The sequence below is a fragment of the Lagopus muta genome, chromosome 25, assembly GCF_023343835.1.
Source record: "Lagopus muta isolate bLagMut1 chromosome 25, bLagMut1 primary, whole genome shotgun sequence".
Lineage (NCBI taxonomy): Eukaryota > Metazoa > Chordata > Aves > Galliformes > Phasianidae > Lagopus > Lagopus muta.
Window position 1 is genome coordinate 1,692,413 of NC_064457.1, and position 27,994 is coordinate 1,720,406.

Below are 27,994 nucleotides of genomic sequence, written 5' to 3' on the forward strand. Positions count from 1 at the left end.
TACATATTCATATCCATACAGACACACACCTCGTTTTCCCTCCCTGTTGCAGTTATTACTGCGGTTCTACCTTCCCTGTCACACAGCCCCCTGGGCAGAGTAAACGTCCATGAACTCTGCACCCTCCCTGAAGGGTTGACCTGTGCTCCTTGCACTGAAAAGCAGCTCCTGCTTTTCTTGGTGTGTCCTCCGTGGCCCGACGCTTTTTCTTTTTTAACCCCAAATAATTTTTCAAAGCAGCCTCCTGGCCGGGAGTGCTGAGTGTTGCCTTCATGAGGGCTGGCTGGGACACAGAGACCGAGGCTTGACCCCATCTCTGGTCCTCGGGCCAAGCTGGGCCCATCTTTGGGTGAATTCATTTCAGGTTGAACTTTGTGTGAACCTGAGCCCGAGGGGAAGGGAACCCGACAGAGCAAGGCTGACAGAGGCAAGTTCTGAGCAAACCCATCAGCCTGAGTAAATATTGAACAAATCCGTGTGAAGGCTGGGATTGAAATGGAGCTGTCAGACCAGTGTAAACTGAAAGGATAGGTGAGCCCTCTGAAGAGCGAGGAAACATTTTGTACACTCGCTTCTGCGATTGTTCCTTCCACCCCAACCCTTTGCCCCAGACCTCATTTCACCTGCCTAAGAGGCTAATGCAACCCTGGGGCTGCTCGGCGCTGAAATGCCTGTGTTGGTGGAAGAGAATAGCCGGGGGGGGGGGGCAAAGGGGAATGAAAGAAGGAAGGGGATCGCGCCGTCGAGTGTTCCTTTCAGTGTAATGAGCAGGGAGGGGTGGGAGGTGGGTTTATAGCTGATATCCGACACGAAATAACAGGACGGAGCTGCCCCGACTTCAACCCAGGTGACCTGTGCAGCCTCAACCTCCAAACCAAATACGCTGTCCTTTGGGTATAAATACAAACGAATTCGGCCGTCTGTAAACGTGTATAACCCGGAGAAACAGACGCGTGCCCATCTCCTCGGGTGCTGCAGGGCTGCGTGGTGGGGGTCATCCCGGTGGAGGCTGTAGGAGCTGCACTCACCCATCGCTCCCCGCAGCTCTTCTGCCCGATCCTCCGTACGTGGCAGCGACGCCTAAAAACGTGCTCGCCTCACAAGCATTGAGAAAACACGCGTGAAAATCCCTTTTGCTTTACCTTCTGCAATGTCAGGGTGCAAGCAAGTGTGTGGATACTTCGCTGCCCCAGCGCTGCTTGCAGAAGTCCCACTCTGGTTTTGTTGAGATCCAAGGTGGGGGAGGCTCCCGGACTTGTTCTTATGTTCGAAACAAGTTTGCGAAAATCAGGAAGGCTTCGAGCCCTGTTTTCCCTCACTTCAAGGCATAAAAGGCTTTTAGGGCTCGGCAATTGCCCAGCCCAGCCAGAACCCACCGAGGGAAGGTTTGTTCCCGGACAGACCCCCGGGAAAGCTTCACACCTTAAGTGCGAAAAGGCTTTGGAAACAGAATTAATAGCAGCCAGCAAAACGGAGTTGAAAGTAAAGAAGTCTTCGGGGTATTATTGTTATTATTATTTTTTTAATAGAATGTCCTCTTTTGAGATCAAAAGGGCCTCGCGTTGTGAGAACAAATGCTTTAAGAGAAACATTTCACACCAAGGGGTAAAGGAACAGATGGCCCCGGGGTTTCCGCCGCGGTCATCGGCTTTGCCCCTCTGGTCTGGGAGCAGAGAGAGGGGCAATCCGCGTCCCTTCTCTGTCCCCTCCTCCCGCAGGGGGACAACAGCTCCAACACAGAGTCTGCCGTTAATAATTTACAAGGTTACTCCGCTTTAACTGGGGTTTTCCCTTTCCTTTGGGATATTAAAGGCATTAATCTCCATTAAGACGCGGCTTTGTTTGGAAGCGCGTAAGGGGATTTGGCTAATTTCCCTGCCACGGACCCACGGAGAGACACACGTGGAGATATGGGAACAGCCACGTCGTTGTGTATCAGTTATATGCGCAGAACTCAGATTTGCCATAAAATGAAGCTGCGGTGACAGGGCTGAATATCGACTGGGAACTCCGCACGCAGAGCAGGGGATGTTCGAGGGTACCTCTGCCTTTGTAGCTCACATCCATGGACTTTAATGAGAAAAGGAGCTCGTGTCCCATCAATACACCCGCGTAGGGTTACCCATACGTGTGGACATCACCATTCTGCTCCCTTTTACCCCTTTCTCGGAGCGTGGGGCGGACACGCGAGTCCCTCTCTGCTCCCCAAAGCGGCTGCTACCGCAGATCCTGACCAAAGCTGTCCCGAATTGGCCTTTCCAGGCGGCTCCTAATCCCCAGCAGTGAGTTTCGAGCTTTGGAGACAAAAGGGAGCGTGAGAAACTTGGAGGGAGAGTTGGGGGGAAAGAGATCTGAGTTGCGTGAGATGATCGCTGTGAAAGGAACCCGGCTTGGCAACGAGGGAAGCAAAGGGAATGGGGTGAAGGGAAAGCCCGGAGGGGGTTACATATGTAAGGAGCAGCGGCACCGTTTTTTGCGGATCCTTCCGGAGATTCCCTTTGAGTTTCAAATGGGAGCCGGGTGCCTTTGTTGTGCCCGACTTCGGCACTTCGGGCATCTCCTCTCGGCCCGAACTTTTCGCTCTTCCCCGACCCTTCGCTGTGCACCGATTCGTGCTCACCTGGGGGGAAGGGGAGCTCCGGCCCCTTCCCAGCCCGGAGGTGAAGAGACAACAGGGGACAAAAACATCCCAGTGGAAACCCATGAGCGCAATGACGAGAAACTTTAAATCACACAAATTCAATCGCATCGGTTCAACGAAAAGGTTAAAGCAAGCTGAACTCGTGGCCAACACGTTACGAAACGAGCGTGGCTGCGTTTTTACTCTTGGATCTCACTCCGGTTGTTTTGCAAACCGCTGTAGTGCAACCAAACCCCCTTTTCACCTTTTCTTCTTTTTTTTTTTTCTTTTTTTTTCCCTCCTCTTATCTCTGAGCTAATTGGACACTCCACATCTTTTCTTCCGAGCCAGAGAGGTGAATTACCCGAGGCAGGATTGTGCTGCCAGGGTGGAGTGACGCTCATCGCCTCCGGACTTGGTCAGGCAGGGCTGCAGATGCAGCAGGTACTGGGTTCATTCCTGCCCTCACCAAAAAGGTTTGCAAATTTGACGAAGCCAGAACAATAGTTTCTTCTGGCAGCCCCTCTGTTTACTTGTTTAGAAATCCCAGAGGCGTTTCGAGGTAAAAAGGTCAGAGCCATATCCGGACCTCGGCCCCCTCCCTCCGCACCCGGCATAGGGAGGTTCGGGCCCTCCGCCCGCTCCCGTGTGTGTCTGTGCTTTGCAAAACACCCCTTTTGCTTTCGGGGACCGCCTTTGGAAGCCGAGGACATAAAACTGAAGTGACACTTCGTTTCTCTTCGGGGTTGGGTCAAGCTTTAAGGAATTGTTTTGTATAATTGAGAAAATCGCCTCTCCCCCACCCCCCGACCCCCAGTTTCGTTCCAGTTAATGTCGCTGCTTTAGTAATGCAGATGTGCTTCCTTGCCAGGATGCTGATAATGAGGATGATGATAACTTTCTGTTCTCATCAGGCCCTTTTTTACACTTTATGTCGTCAAATAACTCCCGGTAGGGAGCAACGCGTTTCTGCCCGGTTCCGATCGCGCAGCTGCGGGTGCCATAACGGGGGTGGGGGCCATAGAGTCCCCCCAGGAAGCAAGATGGAGCACTTGGCTTGGAAGCTTTGGCAGCAACCGGAGACCTTTTCCTTCCTCCTCCTCCCTCCGAGCCCGGCTGCCCTCCCCGTGCATTTCCCTGGGTGGGGGAAATCTCCATTCCGCTTAGAGCCGACAGGACTCGAGTGTGGAAAAAGTAAACTTTATTAAACTGAGGTAGTTTCATTTCGAAAAACAGGGAAAGGGAGTGGAGGGGAAAAAAAAAGATTCCTATTAAGAAACCGCAGGCTTTTCAGGATGACCTTTTATCTCTTTATAACAATCTTTAACGAAACTCTCCTTGGTTTTCACTTCGCCCTGCGCTAAAGCTTCTGGTGGCAAAGGGTAACAACTGGCCGTGGTTAATAATGTTTTTATCGGACTCCGATAAGCCTAAGGGGGGTGGGGATACGAGGAGCCGTGCAGCTTCACTCCAGGACATGAGGTTATCGAGACGTACAATAAATAGCAGTCAGTGCATCGCGGCCGGGGGAGCGCAGTGCGGACCCCCCCGGCCTCCGTCCCGTGCGCGTTCACACTCGGTGCGGCAATGACCGTCGCCCAAAGCACCCCGGGCTCAGCCTTCCCCTTATCTCGTTTTATCTGATAGCACAACGCTCTCACCCCCAGGATCAGTAATACAGGAGGAGAGCGTGTAGGAAACCCTGTATAAAGCGGCGATAGTGCAAAATGGCAGCAGAGGAGTTGCATTTTTGCTTTGTTTCTTTTCTTTTTCGGGTCTTCCCGGAGACCTTCAGCGTCTTGGGCTCTTTCCGAGATACACAGAGTAAATATAAAAGGGAAACGAAAAGAAAGCACCCCAAACTTTTTTTTTTAACCATCTCGCGGGGAGGAACAATACAGAAAACTCGGGATGCGTGGGAACAAAAGTCGTTGTGCACATCTTTAAAGCGGGAGAGAACTAAAATTCGTTTTCAAGTTTCTGTAGTTGAAAGTGCAGTTCCTATTGGGAAGGGGAGAAGGGAGAAACGTCCCTGAGACAAACGCCTATTGCTAAGGATAAAACGAGGTCACGGCAGCTCCTTTGGAGTCCAACGTTTAACGGAGGGTCTATAAATTAAGAAAGGAAGGCAAACGGGGAATGGGCACCGCACGGGTGGATGCGGCCGGAGCCGAAGGGGCAGCTCGGAGGGAAGAGTGTGCGGCCGGGGCTGTGCGAGTGGGGCTGCGGGGAGCAGCGGGGAGCAGCGGCCCTCGAAGGCAGCCCCGATCCGGTCGTTGTGCCGGTCCTCAGGAGGACACGGAGCTGGGGGAGGCCTCAGGTGAGGTGCAGTTGGATTGATCCGAGGCTTCGCTCGCTTCCTTCGCGGACCTGGAGGCAGCAGGAGGGGCGAGACCTTCCTTTTCCCTCTTCTTCTGTTTCATCCGCCTGTTCTGGAACCAGATTTTGACTTGGGTTTCGTTGAGCTCCAACGTAGCGGCGATCTCCACCCTCCGGGCCCTGGTGAGGTACTTGTTAAAGTGAAATTCTTTCTCCAGCTCCGTCAGCTGTTTGGTGGTGAAGTTGGTGCGAATGGTATTGGGTTGGCCCAGCAGCCCATATTCCGACACTTTGGCTGTAAGGAACAAAAAACAACAGGGTAGAAGCAACAGAAGGAGAAGCCAATATGGGCCTGGGGGTCCAGGAGCTGCTTGATTGAAGGGGCATCCCCTGTGCTATGTGTTCGGCCCCCATCTCTTGAAGTTTCTGACCCATCCCTGGTTTTCCAGGGATGTAACCCGGAGGGAAATGCTGCTGGGATTTGCAGAGCTGCTCCTTTCTCTTGCAAACGGTCATCCCAGCTCCTTGCAAAGTGCCATGAAACTTGAACGTGCGTGGGAAGGAGTGGAAGGGGAGGGGGGGTGATGGTGGGGGAGAGGAGGGAAGTTCCGGATTTAAGGAAGGTTTTAGACAAGGATGTTGAACAGTGAGGGAGGTGGAAGCCACCTTTGTGGAGGAAGCAGGAAACTGGGAGTGTTTCCTATTCCGAGCTGGACTTAAACTGCATTGGGCCTGAGGGCAAGTGAGCTCATGAATCCTCTGCCAGGTGTGCCTGAAAAATCGCGAGCTGTTTTTTCTATAGAGCTTGAGAATAAGAATAAAAATGCGTTTTCCTCGGGCAAAGGAGCCCAGTGACCTCGAGCAGAAACCCCGGGGAGGACAACATTTCGTAGCTGCAGAACGTCCTGCCCTCCCCCCCCACTCCCCTCGTACTTCTTCTCAGCCCGGATGGGAACCCCCCCGCCGAGCCTTGCGCTCCCCAAACTCACCTGTCTTGGGGGGGTTCCTCTTCACTTTCATCCAATCGAAGGTCCGCGCAGCGCTGGCATTGGGGCACGGCTCTGAGGGGCACGCGGGGTCTTTGTCCTCATTTAGGGAAGACGAGAGGTTGCCGTAAACCCCGGCCAAGTAACCGGGCTGCTCCTGCCCGTAAATGTGCTGTTGCTGCTGGTACTGCCCTACGGCACCGCAATAAGCCTCTGGCAAGGAGCCGAGGTGGGGTCCGGTGCTCGAGGAGTAACCGGCAGCCTGGAAGTACAAGCCGTCCGCGTCCTGCTGGCCGAGGTAAAGCTGGTGGTGCCCGTAGCCGGGGCTGCAGTTTTGGGTTGGGTAGCCGGAGCTCGGGGCAGCGGCAGCAAAGGGCACGGAGCGCCCGGAGGCGGAGGGGAAAAAGCCGGGGCTCTGCGGGGGGAGGTGAGCGGCCGAACCCGCGCTGCCCCCAGCACCGAAGCGCCCTTCTCCATGAAAAGTGTCACTGGAGGGGCTACCTGAGCAAGAGGGGAAGGAAGGGGAGCTTTGCTCTAAATGGTGGTAGGCGCCCGTCCCACGGTTACAAATTGCATACTCTAAGAAGGAGTTCATCCTAGTATTGTCCATCTGCCACTGATGGAGGAGGGTCAGCCTGTTTTGGGGGGGATTCCGCCTGCCCTACAACCTTTAGATAGTATGTCAAAGCTGTAAAACTTCCTTCCATGCATCGCTGGCCCTCGAACCCCGGAGCCTTCGGCGGGGCCGGGGTGGGGGCGGGGGGCCACGTGGTCCGCCCCCAACCCAATGAGCGAGGGGCTCCTGAAGTTTGTCACATCTCTGAGCTCATCCATCAAGGAGATGACATTTACATGACAAAGGGGTTTCAATCAAACCCTGCCCATCCATCTGATAACAACACGAATACGTCAAACTCTTTCCTCAAAGACTTTAAAAGAGAGGAGGGAGGTGGGGTGCGGGGAGATGATGGGGAAAAGGGGATCGGGGAGAAGAATTAGAATGATCTACGACTGTTTTAAGTGCTAAAAAGGCTCCCGAGCGATGCTGCTAGCCAATTTCACCAGAATTTCCCCTTCCTCAACTTAAAAAAGATCTTAGTTTCACCTGAAAGGAAGACAAGGGGAAAAAAAGAGGTAGGGAGGTCTGACTGCTTCCTCCCTCCACAACCCCAGTGACAAAAGGATGCTCTTTTCTTCATTGCGAAACTTTCCCTTGAAAAGTGGCTTGAACTTATTTGGAACTTTCTGGGCTAAAAGTTCCTATGACAAATTCGCTCTACGTGCTTTAATTTCGTCATCCCGCCTTTGTCTGTAGGGCCAGTGTGGGTTAAAAGCAACGTAATTAAATCTGTATTCTAATGAGGCGATGAAATAAAGTTAGGAAGACAGAATGTCTTTTGTTGGAGGAGCACCATGCCCGGCTTAGCAATCGGAGCAGAGGAACTAAAAATCACGTGTGTCTCTTTACTAACCCCACAATTCTTTCTATCCATCCTTTCTCCCATGTACCGACCTGCCCGCATCCACTTCTGAGCACACGAGATGTTTTTAAGGGCTGTAACCGATAGGTTCATGGGCTGCAACCTCAAGCTCTGCTTTCCTCCATCGAATCTGCTTTGACCTTTTCCCTGGGTCTGTTGAGAGCCTGAAGCTTTCCTTTAGCAGAGCCCATCTGATGAGTAGGTGGAAAGGCATTGACTTCAGGCCGGCCACTCCACTGTTCAGAGAATGGAAACATAGGTAGGCAACATTTATTTACTTGTTAGCAGAGGGAAGACAAGAGCACCCAACAATCTGACGCCCACAGTCATTTGTTACTTGTCAGGATATTTACTGGTTATTCAGCCTCTAAGAAGAGCCAGGAAGGCCCTTTTTTTTTTTTTTCTTCTTTTTTTCCCCCTCCCTCCTTAAATCGGGCCAAAAGTTCACTTTGAAAGGCATAAAACACGTTCTTTAATGCAGAGCTTTGGTGTGGCTGATGCAACCCGTTGGGATGGCATTTGTTAAGCAACTGCAACTGCATCAGCCCTCCTCCCATCTTCAAACGTCCCCGAGAGAAAAAGTGAGCTTTGCCCAACTGCATCTCTCGTCCTCCAATAAAAAGAAGAGGAAGAAACTATTTCCACCGCTGTGCTTCTGTTTATTCATGTATTCTGCAGACTTTGCTGATGCTGAGCCATTCAGGAAGAAAATAGTTGAAGTTACGAACGTTCTCTCCAACTGGATACATTTTTCTTTCATAAAACAAGAGGAAGTGCAGAAGGTGATCGTGAAGATTCAAAGCAACTATGATGTAATTTCCTTTGTAAGAGAATTCGGTTTCCAGTTTGATTCCAGGGGTGCTTTCTGTATTATGCTGTGCTCGCGCTTAAATTGAATGCATTCTATTTAAACGATGCTCACAGCGATGATTTATGGCTGTGAAATGAAAAAAAGGGGAAGGATAGGTGTTTATTTCATCCTTGAAAGCCATTGTTTCGTATTGTTTGATCACTTTGCATCACGGTCTCACTCTGCTGATACAGTACAGGGAGATGCTCGATGTTATCACAATACAGCCGTCCTCTGGAGCTTCAAGATGAGCTCCAAGAGAGCTCACTGCTGTGACCTTATGGAGGAAAAAGTTGTGCTATAAGAATCCCCTCAACGAAAACTAAGCCGGAGTTCAGTCCTGAAGCAGTTCCTTCTGAGGATGGGAAAATCCCATAGGATGGGATCGAAATTATAGCCATGAAATACAGCAAACCATCCGAGCCGAATAGGGGTGAAATGTGGTCCTCGGACTCCCGAGAGCCACTCCGGATCCTGGCACAGCCCTACAGGGGCTCTGCTCCCCTAAAGTAACCCGGGCTTCCCCAAAACGCATGGCCTGCGGATGCTGTGAACGCACAAATGCACCGGGAATCACTTGTCCAAGTTTTCCTCTTAGCCCTTCAGCCCTGGGACTGACAGCAAATCACCGTCGTTATTATTAGCGGGTTTAATTCCCCTTATAAAGAAGGTGTGAGACAGTTTGGCTCTCAGCACCATCCCTTCATAAAGCGCAGGTGAAAGAAATACCCGATTATCGGCAGCAATCCATCGCTTGGTGAACTTAATGCCGTCATTTGTTCCATTAAAACGCTCTTTATTGAGAGCTGAGAGAGGGGAGGTGGTCAAAACATCCAAGTGGAAATTCTCAGATTGCCACAGCTCTGCCTCCTATCCCCCGAAATGAATTAATTAGCCGTTCATTACTGCTTCGTTTTCACTCGTGTGGAGGAAGAGAGAAAGGCACCATCCGGGTGGTGCTGCTGTCTTTCAATCAGAAGGATTGAAACAGAACTTCTCGAGCTGGATGAGGACAGAGGGCAAGTGGGAAGGATTCAGCTCGTTGATTCCTGGGAAAAGAAACCGTCTTGTCCAGAATAGTGTTCGACTGGTTGATGGGAGAACGAGGAAATCCCTTCTTTGGCAGCCGCTTGGCTCCATGCAGGTGCCTTGCAGATGTCCTCAGCCCACAGCCCGCAATTCTGTGCGGGACTGAAGGCCTTCAGGAGCTTTTGCTGCAAACCCCGGCCTTTATTTGAGAAGCAGAAAAGGAACGAGAGCAACCAGCAGCAGAACAGTGCGGGTTTTTCCCCGGATGGTGGCAGAGGATTTCTCATGCACGGGGTGTTGGTTGGCGCATCCCAGGACAGCTTCCTGCCCCAGGTGTGAGGACAGCCGGCTCTCACTGCAAGCAAGGATGTGGGTTCCGACCTCCTGGAGAAAACCTCGCCTTTTTGTTCCGACAAAATGAAGACTTCATCTTAAAGGGAAGCTTTTCTTGTGAGTGCTGCCTTTTAGCGGCATGGAATGAACCCACGGAGCTCGAGGCTGCAGCGCTCTGGGGGGGCTTTCGCTCCTTCTTATGAAATACTTGGCTTGCTTTGAGCTTGACACGAAGGATAAGGACCTCCTGAAGGCGCCTATGTCTTCTTTTTTTCCTTGTGATACAGACTGTGTGTGCGAGCTGGGGGAAGTTCTGTGCAGGCAATACAAGTTAAGAGCTTCAAAAGGCTCCACAGTGTTTCAGAGTCTTCAGATGCTTTGCTTTCGAGTTCAATATAAATACAGTTCTTTGCGGAGATAGTTTGTGTCTTGCATAAGAAATGCTCCTGGTGGCTCCTGGCCTTGTGATTTATAAGTGTGTGTTCGTCCCTGACTTCGTTATCGCCAAAAAAAAGACCCACATCGTCCAAATGATGCATAGATTGCAATCTAAAAACGGAGGGGGGGGAGGGGGGAAAACGCCAACAAGGAAAACTGGCTTCAAAGTTTGGGAGATCGAAGAAACGCTGAAGGAATCATTGGGATGAACTACAAGCACGGGGCTATCTCTGAGCAGAAGGATGAACGTGGGACAATTAAGATAAGAGAACAGTTCTTATCTGCCTCGCCCAGGAGAGAGCAGCACCGGGACAGGAGCCCACGTAGCCTGGGGGGGAGGGAGATGGTAGGGGGGTGTTGTTTTGTGTTCTCGCTCTCCTGAAACGCCTATTTCTGTATTTCTCCTTCTGAGTGTGGCACAACCCCATCGAATCCCACCTCTACCTACTCCAAAAGATCAATTTCCTCTTCTTTAGGCTTAGGGAACCGGTCTTGGGAATCGCATCGGCCGTGCCTATGTGGGCCCCGGGGCAGAGGTGCGCGTGTTTAAATGCATCCGCCCGGCTAATGAGCTTCATTTCAGCCTTCAAGCACGGTGACAGCGAAGAGAAGAGGGCTGTACCCGCTGTCCCTACGTAGAACCGTGCTGGCTGCCGAACCCTTTAAGTTCCACTTAGATCTGTGCAATTTCTCAGCACTGCAGAATCTCGACGTGGAGCATCTCCTCCTGAACCCTTCCTTTAAAAACTGACCTGATTTTATTCACATCTTCACCAACACTGCAGTATTTGTCGGGCAGCATTATTAATATCATCCAGCATCATTTTAAACAACGCTCCCCTAGCCTTGAGACCTGGATTGACCACAGCGTTTCCTAAAGCAGTTTTCTCTGGATCCGACGTTCACTTTCTCTATCGTGGTACATAGAGAGGTGGGGGAAATAGCAGGTAAAGCTGTGATGGATGCGAGATTGCCAAGACGATGAGAAATTCCTCTCTCTCACCTCCTTTCATCGGTAGACGTGGAGCATTGGGGATGCTCTAAAGCTTTGTCCAGTCACTAGGAGGATGCTGGAAAAGTCTGTTATTGCTCAGGTGGGAAAAAAAACAGCCACTGTGGGGATATTCCCAGGAAAGAGGAATCTGTCATCAGCAACTCAGGAGGGAGTGATTCCCACACAGAAGTTAACTCTTGGAGTTTCTGCTCCTTGCCACTCTTTCCTGCACAGAAGATTTTCCACCTTCAGCCTTCCCATGGCTCTAATGGCTCAGTTCAGCATCTTCAGGGCCTCAAGTAGCTCTTTAGCAAACACATCCCCAGACTAGCCCAGCGCAAGATAAATATTACTTTTAGCATCCCTACAACACGTGCGAGCACATCTCATTTGCATATTTCGAGCTTAATAATCGCGAGGCAATTGCAGTGTTTTGACAACGATCAAGAGCTGAATACGCTTAATATGCTTAATGTATGCCCTCCAGTTGCACGGAACAGAAGGGCAGGGTTGCAAATATGCATTCCCCATTTGTTTGACATTTTGAAGAAGGTAAAGAATGGCTGAACTAATGGCGAAATCTTACAGTCATTCAATAATTTAGATTTTATTGAATATTCCCCTTCTTTCCTCCAACATTTCAGTCTTGCTAATTAGGACAAATAAGAAGGGCCCTGCTGTTAGCAAGGATAATAACTGGCGAGGTTCCATTTATTAAGTCACTTTCCGTGGGTGTAGAATTGATCTGTGGCTGTGACTGGCACGCTTTCCAGACCTGCAGCAACTTCGAGAAGTCATTACGATCTGCAGAAGGCCCCTCGTTAGAGATTTGTATTGATAAGGTGTCAGGGTTTGTTCTGTGGGTTCGTGGGACCCCCCACCCCCCCCTCTCTCTCCCCCACGCCCCACTCCATCCCACCCTGCGTGGACGTTACGGGGAAGGCCGTCTCCTCGCAGTCCCTAAAGGGCATCCTGGAGGGGAAGGTGTTGGCCCTGCTGTCCCCTCCCCTTCTCCTCTCGCTTCCCCTCCTCCCTTCCACACGGGAAGGGCGGCTGCTCTCGTGGAAATCCGCTGCAAAATTGATTCGCCAAATGAGAGATGTGTGCGTGCGTGCGTGTATGTGTGTTTAAGTCGAACCAGGAGCTCCCTTCTCTTGGGAGGTTTCGTGAGATGCGCAAACACACGAGGCAAAATAAAGCACGGCGGAGCGGCTCCTGCCCTGGGGCCGGAGCGGGGGCTGAGCGGGGCTCTCGGAGGGGCCGATGGACCATCTGATGATCGGCCCTTTCCTCCCCTCAACAAGCCTGTATTCAAGGCCGTGGGGGGCGGGGGAGGAGAGAGGGGAAATATGTAAAGCGCTGGAACAAATGGCGCTTTGATAGACAACGTCTGGCAGTGCCAACGCTGCCGCTGAGTATGTTCCAGAAGCTGGAGATATTAAATAAACTTAAAGATAATGAATAGCCTTCTGTAGGGTTGTGATCTTCCCAGCCCACCCCCCCCCCCAAACCCTGCACCCCCTCCCCCTCCTCGTGGCTTCGGATCGCGGTGCGGGGGCTGGGACGGCATCGGGCACTGCTCTTTGTTATGGGAGGATGCTCAGTAACGTTCGCTTGCATGTTTTAATTGCGGTCTACTTCGATTTTCAGTATAAACGCACTCCATCCCGGAGAGAGATGTGAGCAGGGTGGAAACGTCCGCTCGTTCGGTTGGGAAAGAAGGGTAGCGATGTCGGGTAGGAACGAAGAGGAGGCCTTAAAACCAAACCTCCCTTTGTTCCGACGGGAAGCGATCATCCAGCATTTCGAACAGCAATTTCGCGAACATCTGTGGAGGGCGGGTTTTTTTTTTTCCTTCCTTTCTTTCTTTCTTTCTTTCTTTTTATTCCTTTTCACCCCTCGAAGCTGGAAACAAGCCTGGCTGTGATGCTCCTTACGTATTAAAACACGGAGGGGAGCACACGAGTTTCGCACACCCTTAAGGGGGGGTGGAAGGGGGGTGATGGGGGTGACAGCATCCGACCCAATGCTGTACGGCCCCCAGCAGAGCCCATCGGTACAGCAAACGGCCGAGCCCCGCTGCTCCGCTCCGCTCCGGCCGCCCCAGGGCCGCCTCTCCATTCCATCCCCCCTTCATTTTCCTCTCTGTTCTCCCATCGCTCCGAAACCGCCGCCGAATTTCTGCCGTGTGCGAGGAAACACCGGTGACTTAGCAAAGACGTAATATGATTTATTTTGGGTGTCACCGCGATTGATTCCTGCGCTGACCCCTTTTCATTCATAAGCCTCCCCCACCCCCTCTGCCTCGCCCTCCCTCCTTGATATATGAGTTTTGTGTTTAAAATCGCACGTTGCGAGAAAGCTTTCGGAAAGAGAGCCGCGAACCGGGAGAGAGAAACACAAATCGTTGTGCATGGAGACAACAGATTTACCAGGCCGGGCTACATCAATGGGGTTTGGTTTTTCGTGAAGGAAAGGAGAGGAAAAGGGAAAGGAAAGAAAAAGAAAGGAAAGAAAAAGAAAGGAAAGGAAAAGAAAGGAAGGGGGGGGGGGGGGGGGAAGGGAAAAAAAAAGAAAGAAAGGGAAAAAAAAGAAAAAGAAAAAGAAAAAGAAAAAGAGGAAAGAAAAAGAAAGGCCTCTTTCTGGCTCATCTCTTTCCCCTCTATAGCATTTCTGTGTTGATCAAAATGCTGTCACCCACGTTTTGTACCCATCCGAAACCCTTTACGGCGTTTCCTTCTTAACTTTTTGCCTGACCAGGACGTTGATAACGCCGACAATCGCCTCTCGTCGGCATTTGCTGCTGCAGAGCTGGGAGAGCCGTGGGATGCGGGAACGGAATGTGCGGGGGCTGCGCTCGCTGCCTTTGTGCCCCGCACCCACCGCCTCTGCACCGCTCTGCACTGACAAAAACCCAACGGGAATCATTGGAAACCAACTCCCCTCTTCGATTCCTTTCCCCAAATCGTCACAATAATAATAATAATGATAATAATTACTATTATTATTATGAACGGCGCTGAAGGAAAACGCGGGCTCCGACTCGCGAAGCCTTAAGGATCGTTGGCTGCTACGATTCCCTTTTGTCTTTCCTCTTTCGATGCACACCAACAGACGTCAAATTGCTGCAGATCAGGGAAGGAGATTGATTCAGGCCAACAAACCATTTCAAACGAAACACTCAGCAACGCGCTTCCCTCGCTTTTATAAAGGCATTTATTTCCTCTATGAAAATAATGTACAATAAATAATTTGCCATTTGCTATTAAAGGATTTGAATAAATAATCTACATCTAAAACTTAAAAAGGAGGAACGAAAATTCCTCTGTTCTTCTCGTTATTATTTCCTTAAGAAATCTAAAAGTCTCATTCTGATTCCTGAGAAAGTCGCTTGAAGGGTTCGCAATTGTTTTCACTCGAGGGCGGTCATCTCTGATGCGCATGGAAACTATTGGGTGCTTCCTTTAAAATAAATAAGGAAAAAGCCTATCATTTAGCACCTAATTTATATTTTAAATGTAAGAAGCTCTTTTATACGAGCCTTCTAAAATAAATAGTGCGGCTGCGATTCGGGTCCCTCAAAGTGAAGAGCTTTAAAATGTCCGATTGCTGATTGAAAGGGGGATGATTTGGGTTTGTTTTTGGGGTGACCCCCTCCCGTCTGAAGAGCTGAAGAGGCTCGGGGTGGGGCAGAAAGGGACAAAAGAAAAAAAGAGAGAGAGAGACAAACGGGGACGCTATTGGAAATTGAAGTGCTGCAGATCTATGGTACAAAGTGCGCTGGTAAAAAAGTCCAGATCTTCCTCCGAGAAATGGAGGGGGCTCTCCAAAGAATCCTGAAGAGCGGGGGAGAACTGCAAGCAAGATTCTGCCGAGAGGATGCTGAGTTCCGGCAACCAAGGCGAGCCCTGGCTCTCGGGAAAGCTGAGATCCGAGGGGGGGGGTCCGGGCCGATCGGTGTCCCGAGGGCTGCGGGGCTGCTCGGGCTGCGCACCCCGGTATGGCCCCGGGCACGGCCCCAATAAGGGGCTTTCCTCGGCCTCATCCGTGGCTTCGCTGCCCTCATCCAGCCCGGGGTAAGCGATGTCCCCCGTCGGGGGGATCTTTGTATTGTGTTTGCCTCTTGTGCTTCATCCTGCGGTTCTGGAACCATACTTTAACTTGTCGTTCGGTCAGATCGAGCAAAGCAGCAATTTCTACCCGACGGGGCCTGCAGAGGTATTTGTTGAAGTGGAATTCCTTCTCCAGCTCCAGGAGCTGTGTGTTGGTGTAAGCTGTCCGGAGCCGCCTAGAGCCGCTGCTGTCTGCCAACCCCTGCGTGTCTTAAACACACAAAACCTCACATTGCGGGGAGGGAGCGGGGCCGGGGAGAGGATGGAAGGGACGGAGCCGCCCCCCCCCTCCCTCACCACGGGCAGAGCTCAGCGTGCCCCCACGGTACCCATCGGGAGGAGGTGGGGGGTTGGGGAGCCGCTACGAAAGAAAGTAAACGTTGAATTGCTCTCTTCCAACGGGGATGAGGGTTGGAAATCGCTTTTTTGTAGCCTTGTCCCAAGGAGGAGAAAGGATTTTGCTCCCTGGCCTCTTCCTTTAGACACCTTCCTTCCCTGCCTTCTTTTCAGATACGGGGAATTTCGATCCTTTCCTTCCCCCCCCCCCCCCGCCTTTTTTTTTTTTTAATTTTTAATTTTTTTTTTTTAATTATTATTTTAAAGCCGGTAGATAAGGACTGACCCTGCGGAGCTTTGATTTCATTATTCCTGCGTTATCTGATCAGTGAGCTCTGATATCCGCCCTTCTGCCTGAACACACTTTTACCTGAGCGGTGCTACAAAAATACCCAAGCAGCGAATTGAGCCTCAAACATTTTGTCCCCGGGGAAGGAGGATCCCTGGCCGGATCTGCCGAGCTCCTTATCCAAACAGAGCTTCGGAGGGAAGACATTCATTTATCCGAGGGTTGGGGGGGGTTGGGTGTTCCTATCTATCCATTCGTTTATTTTTGCAATAGGGATCTGGCTCTTCCCACTGCCTTGGATGCTCGGGGAGTTCTGTTCGCTCTCCTTCTGCCTCCTCATCTAGCCCGCAGCATCCCCGCATTACCCACCCGTCTTTCTTTTCCCTCTCCACTCTTCTTTCGTTCGATTTTTATTTGTTTTTATTCCCCTGTAGGTTGTAAAAGAATTCGAGGCTGGCAGAGGAAGTCAAGAAAATGGAGCCGTGGCTCAGCTGCCAAATCCTCCCTCTGTAGCTAATAAAAAGCCCGGCTTCCCCTGAAATCTCTCCCTCTTCGCTTTCGCAGAAGTTGCAGCAAATTGCTCTTTTATTTGCAGGGGGGGAGGAGGCAGTATAAATTCCCCCCCTCTCTTTCCCCCCTTCTCATACCCCCCCCCCCCCCCCCCCCCTTCCCCGGCTGTGTGCATTGCTGCAGTGTATTTTATTGCGTGACACAGTTTGGGAGAGGTGCGGGGCAAAGTCTGCTGGGGGGGGGGGGGGGGGGGGGTAGGGCTGCTGGTGGGACGGGGATTCGTTTATAATTCGGATCCTCTCCGATTTACAGCCAACACCCCTCAACCCCTCATTATACGAACCTGCAGGAGATCCTGCGGCGGGGATCGGCACCGAGGAAGACGATGGGGGGAAAGAAGAGGAAGATGAGGATGGAGCCTGGGGTGGTTTTCTTGGACGATTTCTTCTCCTTCATCCAAGGGAATTCCGCTGCCAAGGGGCCGGGCTGTGCCGGAGGCTGAGGCTGGAGCAGGCCATGGGATGCTCTTTTTTGGCTCCTCGGTCTTGCCTGGCTGCTGGAACAAGGATTCAGGCTGAGGACGGTTTGCTCGAAAGGAGGAGGAATTAATGTCGAGTCCTTGATTGATGAAGTTTGAAATGTCTCCAGGACAGCGGGAAGAGACGTCAGGCACTCTGCGAGCGAAGGCTGGCTATTTATAAACCCGATCTCCCTCTCAAATTCAAAATTCATGGCTTTTCCAGGGCCCAGGGGTTTAAAAGCGGGAGGGGGGGGAGGAAGGAGGAGGGAAGAGAGGAAGAAATCTAAGGGCCTCAGTTTTTATGGCAGTGATGATGATGGTTCTCGGGCTTTTTATAATTGTTATATTGCTGATAATACAGGCGTATGGGACCTTGCTCTATTAAACTCGAGACTGGGGCGAAATTGCAGCCAATCCTGGTCACGTGGCCACCCCTGGCCAATGGCAGGCGGGGCCTGGTGGCAAACAGAAAGCATTATTTTCTTTAATTGATTAAAAAAAAAAAGAAGAAGAGAAGGCGAGAGAGAAGATCCCCAGGAAAGGATCCCTGCCATCGTTCCTCTGCAAGCAGAGAGATGCAGGGTGGTTTGGTGGGGCCAGTGGGCAGGGAAATGCTGGCTGGGGCTGCTGGGTGCTGCTTGGCACTGCCTGGGTTTGCTGGGTGCTCTTTGGTGCTCTTTGGTGCTGCTTGATGCTGCCTGCACTGCTGGGTGCTTCTCAGTTCTCCCTGCATTGCTGGGTGCTGTTTGGTGCTGCTTGATGCTGCCTGAGCTGCTGGGTGCTGCTCAGTTCTGCACGCACTTCTGGGTGCTGTGTGGTTCTGTTTAGTATTTCTTGCACTGCTTGGTGTTGCTTGGTGCTGCCTGCACTACTGGGTGCTCCATGGTACTATATGGTGCTGCTTGCACAGCTCAGTTCTGCCTGCATTGCTAGGTGCTGCTGGGTGCTGCATGCACTGCCTGCTGCTTCTCATTTCTACCTGCACTGCTGAACGCTGCTCAGTTCTCTTTGCACTGCTGGGTGCTGCTGGGTGCTGCATGCATTGCTGGGTGCTGCTCATTCCTACCTGCACTGCTGGGTGCTGCTGGGTGCTGCATGCACTGCTGGGTGCTGCATGCATTGCTGGGTGCTGCTCATTCCTACCTGCACTGCTGGGTGCTGCTGGATGTTGCATGCATTGCTGGGTGCTGCATGCATTCCTACTGCAGTGCTGGGTGCTGCTCATTCCTACCTGCAGTGCTGGGTGCTGCTCGGTGCTGGCAGCACTGCCTGGTGCTGCGTGGAGCTTCCTGGCCTTGCCAGCTCTGCCCATCTCTGCCTCTGCCATTTGCTCATCTCCACAAAGTTCGCACCCCCCGGGGGGTTGCAGGCGTGGGAAAAGCGGCTCTGCCAGCCCGAAATGCCCTCATGCAGCCGGGAAGAAAGCGGTCCGAACCGCAGGCGAGCTGCCTGGGGGTATTTTGAATGCCATAAATACATCGCCGAGCTTTAGAAGTTCGCTATGAGCAAGAAGGTCTGTCTGAGCCCAGCTATGAGGCACTTAGGAAATCAAGTGAGCTTTCAAGTCAAGTAAAGTCTGACCGGCCCGATTTAGCTCCTGAAACGACTTGTGAAGAAGCAGCGTAATCCTTCTGCTTCTAAAGCGACACTTAATGGATCTTGGCACTTTTCCTTAAAGGCCAAACGTGTTTTTAAGGTCATGGATATCTCTGAAATCACATTTCTTTCCTTCCCATCTTATATTTCTCCCCTCCCTCCCCGTTTCCCCTTGCCAATAAACGGCTCCACTTCCAGAGTTTACCAAATAAATAAATAAAGCGAAAAGTCACTTCCCAGGAAGATCGTTCTTTTAAAGTGGCCGAAATCCATACAACCCGAAAAGAAGAGAGAAACAATCAATCTTTTTCTTTTCTTTTCTTTCTCTTTTCTTTTCTTTTCTTTTCTTTTCTTTTCTTTTCTTTTCTTTTCTTTTCTTTTCTTTTCTTTTCTTTTCTTTTCTTTTCTTTTCTTTTCTTTTCTTTTCTCTTCTCTTCTCTTCTCTTCTCTTCTCTTCTCTTCTCTTCTCTTCTCTTCTCTTCTCTTCTCTTCTCTTCTCTTCTCTTCCCTTTTCCTCCCTTTTCTTCCCTTTTCTTTCCCTTTCTTTCCCTTTCTTTTCCTTTCTTTCCTTTTCCTTCCTTTTCTTCCCTTTTCTTTTTTTCTCGAATGAATTTGACAGCTCAGCCCAGCGCACTCAGCAAAGAATTTTGTCTTTAGCAAAGGAGTCACTCAATGCAAAATAAAGAGTCAAAAAAAGAAAGAAGGAAAAAAAAATAGTTTAACCCAGGGGTCTGAATTCGGGAAGTGTAGAATGTAACCATTGCTTGGGGTGAGGGGGGTGGTAAGAAAAAAAGAAGTTATCTGCTGCAAAATGGAAGTTGGGGTGGTTCGTATGTGTTTGTTCAAGCTCCACTTCTCCCATTTTTTTTGCAGCAGGCGAGGGCTGGCAGGGCTGCATTCACACGGGGAGAAGCCTAGAAACTTTTGTCACTTCAAGCATCCGTGTGGGTGGGGAGGGAATCAGAGGGACCACATAATAATGAAGCTGAAGCGGCGATCCAAGCGCAGTTTGGCCAAAGGGGTAAAACCAAATTAAAGAATGATACGAATACAAAACGAGGTTGGATTGAAGGCTTTGGGGGTTTAGGAGGGTTTCCTTCAATGTTTGACGGTTCCTGTATGCGCTCATTGAAACAAACGTAAATCTTGTCAGACCGGGCAGAAGTACGAATTCAGAGTTTGGTTTGGGATCTTTTCTTATTGATTTGGATGGAAACGCGTGTAGAGGAGTTCGGGGTTATCATTGGGAGTGGTTCGCTGTGAGGCTGCGGTGCAGCCAAAGAGTTGGGGAAGCAAAAGGAAACATTTTCCCAGCCGCCCTCAGCTGGTTCCGCTGCTTTTGCTAACACCAAAGCTGCAAAATAAAACAAAACAAGACAAGAGAACGGCATCTCTCGAGGAAAGAGCCGTCTCTTTTCCCACGAGCCCGAAGAACATAATGTGAGCTCTGGGGGGGGGGGGGGGGAGGCATACATAGCCTGATGGGAAGCGATTCCCACGGCTCGGGAGCGGTTGGGAGATGCGATCACTGAGGGGCAAAGCCGGGTCTGCTCCCCTCGTAGAGCGGCCCAGACGGAACGTGAAGATGAGGAGATTTGCAGGAGTCCGTGCAGAAGCGACTGGAAAAAGCAAGAGCGGTTCCTTGCCCAGAGCATCGCCTTGAGTTCTCCTTAAGGATCCTTAACTAGATGCTGGGGAACCCTGATACAAAACCGGATTGGGTTGTGGGATCGAGAAAATGGTATTCAGTGAAGAGGGAGCGGGAGAGGAGGGGGGCGAGAGCCACTGCCTGAGCCTTTTATTTGCCCCGATCCCGATCAGCGCTTGCAACGCTTTTATGCTTCTAAATTATAGTATCCTCGTATGGTAAATTGCTCTCTGCATGGATGGGCAGAACCGAGAACAGATCTTGGGAGAAAAACAAGCCCCGTCTTTCTTTCATACCGCTATTTATTATTGCGCGAAGGTTATAATTATTAACCTGGAACTTCATTTATTAAGCGAGATCGGAGAGAGGGAGAAATAAGAGATCGTTTCTCATGGAAATCTCTCTCCTTTCCACAATTTCACCTGGGGGGTCGGGGTTGGGGGGGGGTATTCAGACACCCACGGCTGCTCCTGAGTGTGCAAACCTGTGTGCAAAACCCCCGGACAGTGCACACCGCTCACATTTACACACACCCACACCGGGTAAGTCCTGCCCAGCCTTTCCCTCCCTCCGTATCCCCCAACATCGGAGCATCTCCAGTCTGACATCAGCTCCCCCCACCCCACTTTCCAGAGCCGTAAAACTTATACTGCCCCTCGCTGCTTTCATATAAGTTTTCTTAAGGCTTTGGAGCATAAAAACCCGAATTTTGCACAGCGTCATCCTTGCTGCTGCCAAGGGCCGCTCCCCCCATTGCTGGCTCCTACATTGCAGCCCTTCACAGCAGATTTCTTTCTCTTAATGACAATTTCCAGCGTGCTTGCATGAAGATACGTGTGCTGGTGCTTGTGCACGCGTGACCATCCCCGTACGTGTGCATGCACGCGTGTGCACACACGGCAAACCCCCTTTAAAATCCCTGCGTGAAACTCGGGCCATTTTCTTTCATTATTAGTAATATTTTGTGCGCGATTAATCATTTTCCTTTGTTTTCATTTACGGCCCAATGGCGGCCCGGCCTCGGTGCCACGTGACCCCGCTTTGTGACCGCGGGTGCGGGGGGGGGGCGCGGAGCGGGGCGGCCCCAAATCTCGGCCTCTGCGAACGGCGTGGGCCGCTCTGCTCCCCGGCCTGGTCTGCAGCGCTCTTCTTTTCTCTCTTTCCTTCCTTTCTTTCTTTATTTTTCTTTCTTTTTCCTTTTCCTTTCTTTTTTCCTTTTTCCTTTTTCTTTTTCCTTTCCTTTTCCTTTTTTTTTTCTTTTTCTTTTCCTTTTCCTTTTTTTCCCTTTCCCTTTTTTTTTTTCTTTTTCCTTTTTTCTTTTTTCTTTTTTCTTTTCTTTTTTCTTTTTTCTTTTTTCTTTTTTTTTCTCTCTCTTTCTCTCTCTCTTTCTCTCTTTCTCTCTCTTTCTCTTCTTCTTTCTCTTCTTCTTTTTCTTCTTCTTTTTCCTTTTCTTCCTCTTCTTCTTATTCCTTTTCCTTTTTCTGCTCCCCTTTTTCTTCTTTTTTTACCTTTTCCTTTTTCCTTTTTTCCCTTTTCCCTTTTATATCTTTTCTTCCCTCTTTTCCCTTTTTCCCTGTTTCCTTTTTTTTTTTCCTTTTCCTTTTCCTTTATCCTTCATCCCTTTCCTCTTCCTGCTTTTAAATCCAACTGCTAGGACGAGATGAAATTGATAACAGAAAGTTTATTCAAGAATTGTTCAACAGACAACCCTTAAGCAAGGAAATAAAATAACTACTATAAGAACAAAGAAAGATCTCCAAAGAGGAGGGGCAAGATGGGAGGGAGGGATTAGCTATAGTTCTTCTAATTCAGGACTATACAATTACAGTCTGGTTCTGCTCTCATGCCTCCAGTAGAACTAATTACATTATTCATAAGTACGAAGGTAACATAAAACTACTCGTCTTTCTAAATTACAGTAACTAAAATAAGCTTGTTGTACAATGACAAGGAAACACAATGTCCTTTATAACAAGTAAATACTAAAAAGTACAATTTGATTCTTTTTTTTTTTCCCTCATATAAATACATAATATTGGGGATAAATAATACAAAAAGGAAAATATTTTAAACTGGCTATAACCAATAAATATATATGAATGTTCACCAGAACACACACCTATTGAAGGACGTCTCGACTGAGTTCAATGAACGCCCTTCAAACTTGTTTTATACCCATTATATGTAAACTCTAAGTGCAACAAAGATGCCCAGACAATAAAGCATTAGCAAATCCTAGAGATCCATTCACTTCTGCTTCCATTGGAGGACATTCCATTTGTTCAAATATACCCTGTTTTCACGTAAGGTCAAGAGAAGAGGAGGAAAGAAGCATAGGACTTCTAAGTCTTAAGATTGCTTTTCTATTAATGAACCCTAAGAAAAAAAAAGAAAACCAAAAAAAAAAACCCCAAAAACCCTGGTATCATCAAATGGAAACTTCACTTCATCGGTGGCAAAGGTGGAAAATATTCAGACCTGTCAACATTTTCTTCCTCTCTTTGGGCTGCCGTTCCTGTCGGTGGGGTTTCAAGCAATTTAGAAACTCTTTTCCTAAACCTTTTTGCAATTCTTACACCTCTCTCATTTTCTTTTCTATTTTCCATTATGATTTTTGAGAGGGGAGGCGTGGATGGGAGGGGAAGAGCGTGGATCCCACGCGTTGGCAGGTGTGTATATTTGCCTTTTGTGTGGGGATTGGTGGGAAGTAACTCAGCGAAGAAGGATGCCCTGCCTCTGGAGGTTGGGGAGGAAAGCTCAAAGCTCTTGAAGACTGAAGTGGAGGGCAGTTTTTCTTGTGCATCCCTTGTGCTAACCTGTGTAAGCCAGGTGTAGATGCAGAGGCACCAACTGTGAAGGTTTGGCTTGCCATCTGCTTTCCACTGACCAAGAATTATCAGTGATAATCTGCCCTGGGTTTGGAAATTAAGGGGTGTCGCTGCTAAAAATCTCCTAGGTTCCCATAAAACTCCCCCAAAGCCACTTCAGAAACATTTGTGTTGACACGCAGGAGGTATATCTTTTCAGAGAGAGAAATGCTTTAGACATTAAATACTGAAACCCTTGGCAATTGGGCCAAACAGAACCCGGAAATAACACTGGCAAACTCAACAGCTTGGTAGAACTTGCCTAAGTGAAGAAAGGAAGGAAACAGCTCAACACAAATGTTTCTGAAGGCCGTCCTGCCCCGTGCCCCCTCCAACTCATGTGTTGGTTGCCATCCAGTTCACTCGAGCCCATCCCTGCTCCCGATCACAGGTGGGTCAGCTTGGGGCCTCCTGGATTCTGCCCTGAGAAGATGCGTGATGCGAGGAAAGGTCTGTGTAGGTGGGATGGGGCTCGCATGGTCCATGGTGTTGGCTTGGAGGCATCTGCGGGGGTCCGTTGTAGTCCATGCTGGCCGCCTGGTGATGTGGGAGGTGATTGAGGCCGTAAAGGGACGGGCCAGAGGTGGGCAGAGAGTCCACGTAGTTACCTCCAACGTAGACGGGACTTCCCTGCATGCTGGGAGTCCCGTAGGTCACCCCATTCCCTTGTAACACGTGGGGGTCGTACTCGGGGGCCGTGTTGGTGTACTTCTGTTGGGAGGGGCAGCCTTTGATGGGGTTTTGGTAGTTAGTTGACATGGCGTAGGCATTTTGGTGGGGCTTATTGAAGGAAGGTGGGGAAGGGGCGTCATAGTTACTGCTCATGGTGTGCAAGGCGTTCATAAACCCGGCGGAAGATTGCATGGGTTGGGGAGGGCTGCCGGTGGGGAAGGCCCTCCGGAGGAAGAGCCCATCCCTTTTGACTTCTGATCTTTCTTATACTTCATCCTCCTGTTCTGGAACCAGATTTTGATCTGCCTCTCACTGAGGTTCAGCAGGTTGGCCATCTCCACGCGTCGGGGCCGGCAAAGGTAGCGATTGAAGTGGAATTCCTTCTCCAGCTCCACCAGCTGAGCACTGGTGTAAGCTGTGCGGGCTCTCTTGGAGGCCGAGGAGCCCGGAGGGCTTTTCTCGCCGCTGCAGGTTTCTGCTGGCCGTGAAATGAAATAAAAGATAATTACTTACATGCAGAAATTGAATGCATCGTTTCTTAATAAATCCTGGAACAGGCACGAGAGCTCGACCCCCCTCCCCCCGTTCCTCACCCCTTTGCATTAGCCTGCACTCCATAATCATGTCATTTATTAAGAGTTCTGTTCTCCAAAGCTGCCCCTGGTTTATGAAAATTTGATCATGTCATGTAGAAAAGGATTCCAGGGCCATTTATTTAGGAGTCGATTATTTTCAACAGATAATTTTGAGAAAATAATCTTTGGCAGGGGGGCAACGACTGTGAAGCCAATTAATATTAACGCGGGGCAGTGTTGGGAGGTAGTTTGTTTGCAGAAGTAGGAAGGCACACGCATGTCCTGTTTGTGCCTCATTTTTGCATAACAGAATTAGTTGCTAGTTGTTAAATACCAAATTCCATTTACACTGATATTTTTGCACTATAAGCACGTGCATAATGGATATATGATATTAGCACGGTGAAGTGTGTGCTGCAGAGTTTATACAGATGCATTTGTCACCACAGTGCCATTTCCACACTGATCTTTCTTTCTTTTTTTCCTTGATTGCATTAGAGATGCGTGCATGCAAAAATCTCCACTATTTATGCATATGCTCCCTATGTGCACACGTACACTCAGAGCACTGTGTTCACCGCTGTGTCTGAGGCAGGGGAAGGAAGAGAACAAGCACTCAGCTTCAGCATCACTGGGCAGTTGGTGGCTGCACATTTTGGGCTGTGTGTATCTGCACAGTCAGGCAGTGGCCCTATTCAGCTGCCTGGTTGTACTTCCCTGCCGTGCTCTGGTTGTTGTAGGATAAGCCAAGTGTTCTCAGCCAGCGATGCAGGATGAAGCAAGGCCATGGGGTGCACATAGCTAGCAGCTGTGGGTCGTGCCCAGTATCTGCAACGTCTCTGCATTCTTTCCCCCCATCCTTCCTCTAAACAAGATCCCGTGGCTCTTTTTTACCCAGCGATTTAGGAAAAGAGATGCTCACAAAAGAAGAACGGTGTACCTGTGCTAGGGGAGCTGCTTTTCTGTTTCGAGTTTTGCCTCGATTCTTTCATCCAGGGGAAAATCTGCTTGGTGAGACTGGAGTTTGCACTGAGGTTGGCTTTACTCGGGGCACTTTTGCTGCTCCCTGACTGGTTATTGCTGTTGCTACTGGTGCTGTTGGTGGTGGGGTTTGGGGGTGGTGAAACAGTCGGAGGCGGATGGTGTTCCTGGGGCAAACTCGGCCTCATACAGCTCCCATTCAGGTCTTTACTTTTTGCATGCTGGGTCGTGTTGCCGAGGGACTGGAGGGAGCAGGCGGACCTCTGGAAGTCGTTCTCCACGTGGGAACCCGGTTGGAAGGGTTGCTGGGGGCCCTCGTAGCCAAACCCGTTGGTGCTCCCATAGGAATAGCCCCCAAAGAGAGTGGAGCTTTCGTAGTACGTTGTCTTCTGCATCTCCGGGATTCCCCAAATGATTTTTCCAGCTACCAGGGTCTTGACACCCCTATGGCAGAACATTGGCACCCCAAGGCCACGTGACAGGCCGTTTCCAGCTGTCTATTGGAAGCTGACCTGAAAGGTTAGGAGAAAACACACAATAATAGTACCCGGCCTATGAATCCATCTTGGGGCCTGAAAGGCACATGACATGAATAGGGTCCTGCAGAACAGGGTGAACAGATGCTTTGAGCAGATTTTGTCCTGTGTGCAGCCTCAGAAGGCTCATCAAATGTTGCAGTGCAAAAGTGCTGAGCTGATTTTGGGGGGTAGTTTTTCCTGGCTGTTGTTTGTTTGCCCTTTCTTTCCCTTAGAGCACAGCAGCAAGGCTGTAGAACTACATACACACAAGTACACGTGGCTACATCTAAATACTTCTATTTAGGCCCATATTTCTCTCTGTGTGTAAGTATATACACACATGCATTCACACATACATCCACTGATACGGGTGTATGGATATACATGCAGATCCACATGCAGCTAACACACACATTAACATCAAGACAAGCCTACAGAATGGATAATTGCTAACTACAAGCACGAGAGAGGAATGAGATTCTGGCCTTCCTATCCCCGACCTTTTCAAACCAGGCATAAAAAACCAGCAGGATGTTATGGAGTCAGAAAAGTGCACTAAGTTTAGGGTAGGGCCATCCTCTGCTCTGTTTGTTTTTCACTGCAAAACAGCAAAGCCTTGATATGCCCTATCCAGGTAGCCCTGTCCTGACACACTTGGCTCAATTTGCTGTTTACTCAGAGACTCACAATGTCTTTGGAATTCAGAGCAAATATTTTAAGCAGATTGAAGCAAGGGCACGAATTCAAGAATGTGCTTCCTTTGGCCTGTTTGTCAGCCCCCCTCTCTCTCTCTCTCTCTGGCAGCACAGGTTGTATTTAGAAAACACAGCCCTTCACTGCACTGCTTCACCCTCACCAGTATTGAATCTGGAACTGCCATTGCTGAGATGTAATTCCAAAACCACTTTGATTGCCGGTTTTTCCCCCCCCCCCCCCCCCCTCAGAAAACAAACATCTCGGACCATTTGCTCCTAACTTTGTACCCTTTGTATTTTAGCATTCCTCCCTCCCTCAGTCCAAGCTCCCATAGTCTAAAAACCCACTGCAAGCCCTCGGATGGCAAAATGAAACCTTTCTCTTTTCTTTCTCTCTTCATGTACTTCCTCCTCCCCCCTCTTTTTTTCCCTCCTGTTTATGAATTTCTCCCTCTCTCCGATGCTTTTCTCCCTTTCTTTCTCTTCTCTAAAGCACAAACTTTCTCCGCCGTGAAGACAGAGGAGAAATACCCTTAAGAAATACGGAAACGATCTTGAGCAGAAAATAATCTGATGGATAAGGGTGAATCAGGCAGCAAACTGAAAAGGCAGAGGCTCCTCTCTGCAGCTCGGAGTTGGCAAGGAGCCACTGTACTTAAAAAAAAAAAGATATCCATTGTATATTTAATTGTATCTACCGTATATTTAATTGCGTCTGGGCTCTCCGTTCCTCTAAAATAAACAAAATAAACTCGGTGGAGATAAAAAGTCTCATGCGATAGATCCGAGCGTTGGGGTTTGACAGCAGCCGCGGCTCGGTAATAAATAAGAGCTTTTTCCTCCCTTCCCTTCCCCGGCTGCTGAGCTCCTCTCTCACGACAGACGAAAGCCCCATCTACTTTTAACACGGCCGCAGACAAAGTGCCCACGAAGGGACGGTTTGGGGTTTTTTTGCACTGATTAAATCCTTTATGCATTCCCAGATCTGCATTGCATCTTCCGCCGAGATGTATTATTGTCTGCGGCGAGAGTGATGTCCTTGCTGGAGTTATTCTCATTCGGTTCCCTCGGCATGATAAATAAGTCTTATTAAAAAGTAAACTCCTCTACCCTGGCTGAGAAGCCGGGAATTAATTAGCAAACAGCAGCGCCTTTCTTATGAATAGGTTTGCTGAAATCGTCTGGAAGGGCAGAGGTGGGAATTTCTCCAAGGCCTTCCTGTCTGCCATAGGATTCTTAAGGAAGAAGAAGGGAAAAAAAAAAAAGCAAAACCGACACCAACACAAACAAACCAAAAGCAAAACGGAGCGGGGAGGCTCGGCCAAAAAAGAAAAAAAAAAAAAAAGCAGCTAAAAATAACAGCGATTTCTTTGGGTTTGTTTTGGAAACGTCCATAAAAGAAATTTACGATCCCCATTCGCCCAACGGCTCTTTCGCTCGTGGCATCCGCCGAAGGTTCGCTTTGTACCTCATCTCTCAAACGCCGCTCATTTATCTTCGCCGAGGACGGCCGCGATCCTTAATTATTGACTCCGAGGGATTGTCGGCTTTCAAAAAAAAAAAATAATAATAATGAAATAAATAAAAAAAATCTCGGGAGGAATAATAAATATTCGATTTCTCTC

The 27,994-nt window shown here is 49.6% G+C and overlaps 3 protein-coding genes across 3 annotated transcripts; all 3 read right to left on the reverse strand.

Annotated features, from left to right (window-relative positions):
- Positions 1–4,908: 4,908 nt before the first annotated feature.
- HOXB1 (homeobox B1) lies at positions 4,909–6,535 on the reverse strand. Its single transcript, XM_048926873.1, has 2 exons — positions 5,929–6,535; positions 4,909–5,234 (listed from the first exon to the last, which is right to left on the reverse strand). Exons 1-2 carry the CDS (start codon positions 6,533–6,535, stop codon positions 4,909–4,911), a joined length of 933 nt encoding a protein of 310 aa, XP_048782830.1.
- A 7,713-nt stretch (positions 6,536–14,248) lies between these two features.
- HOXB2 (homeobox B2) lies at positions 14,249–18,621 on the reverse strand. Its single transcript, XM_048927134.1, is given in 4 exon segments — positions 14,249–15,141; positions 15,143–15,372; positions 16,641–16,719; positions 16,721–18,621. Coding segments are annotated over 4 exon segments (972 nt in total). The 5' UTR covers positions 17,030–18,621; the 3' UTR covers positions 14,249–14,787.
- A 3,101-nt stretch (positions 18,622–21,722) lies between these two features.
- Positions 21,723–27,982, reverse strand: HOXB3 (homeobox B3). The gene is given in 4 exon segments (XM_048927137.1): positions 21,723–23,812; positions 23,815–24,078; positions 25,116–25,668; positions 27,068–27,982. Coding segments are annotated over 3 exon segments (1,251 nt in total). The 5' UTR covers positions 25,615–25,668; positions 27,068–27,982; the 3' UTR covers positions 21,723–23,324.
- Between the last annotated feature and the right edge of the window lie 12 nt (positions 27,983–27,994).

What these genes read in the sequence shown, in the direction of transcription:
- HOXB1 (XM_048926873.1), bottom strand. Translation starts at nt 6,535, where the DNA reads ATGGACAATACTAGGATGAACTCCTTCTTAGAGTATGCAATTTGTAAC. An exon ending in GAGGAACCCCCCCAAGACAG is followed by an intron (nt 5,235 to 5,928) that starts GTGAGTTTGGGG and finishes TGTTCCTTACAG; the next exon opens with CCAAAGTGTCGGAATATGGG.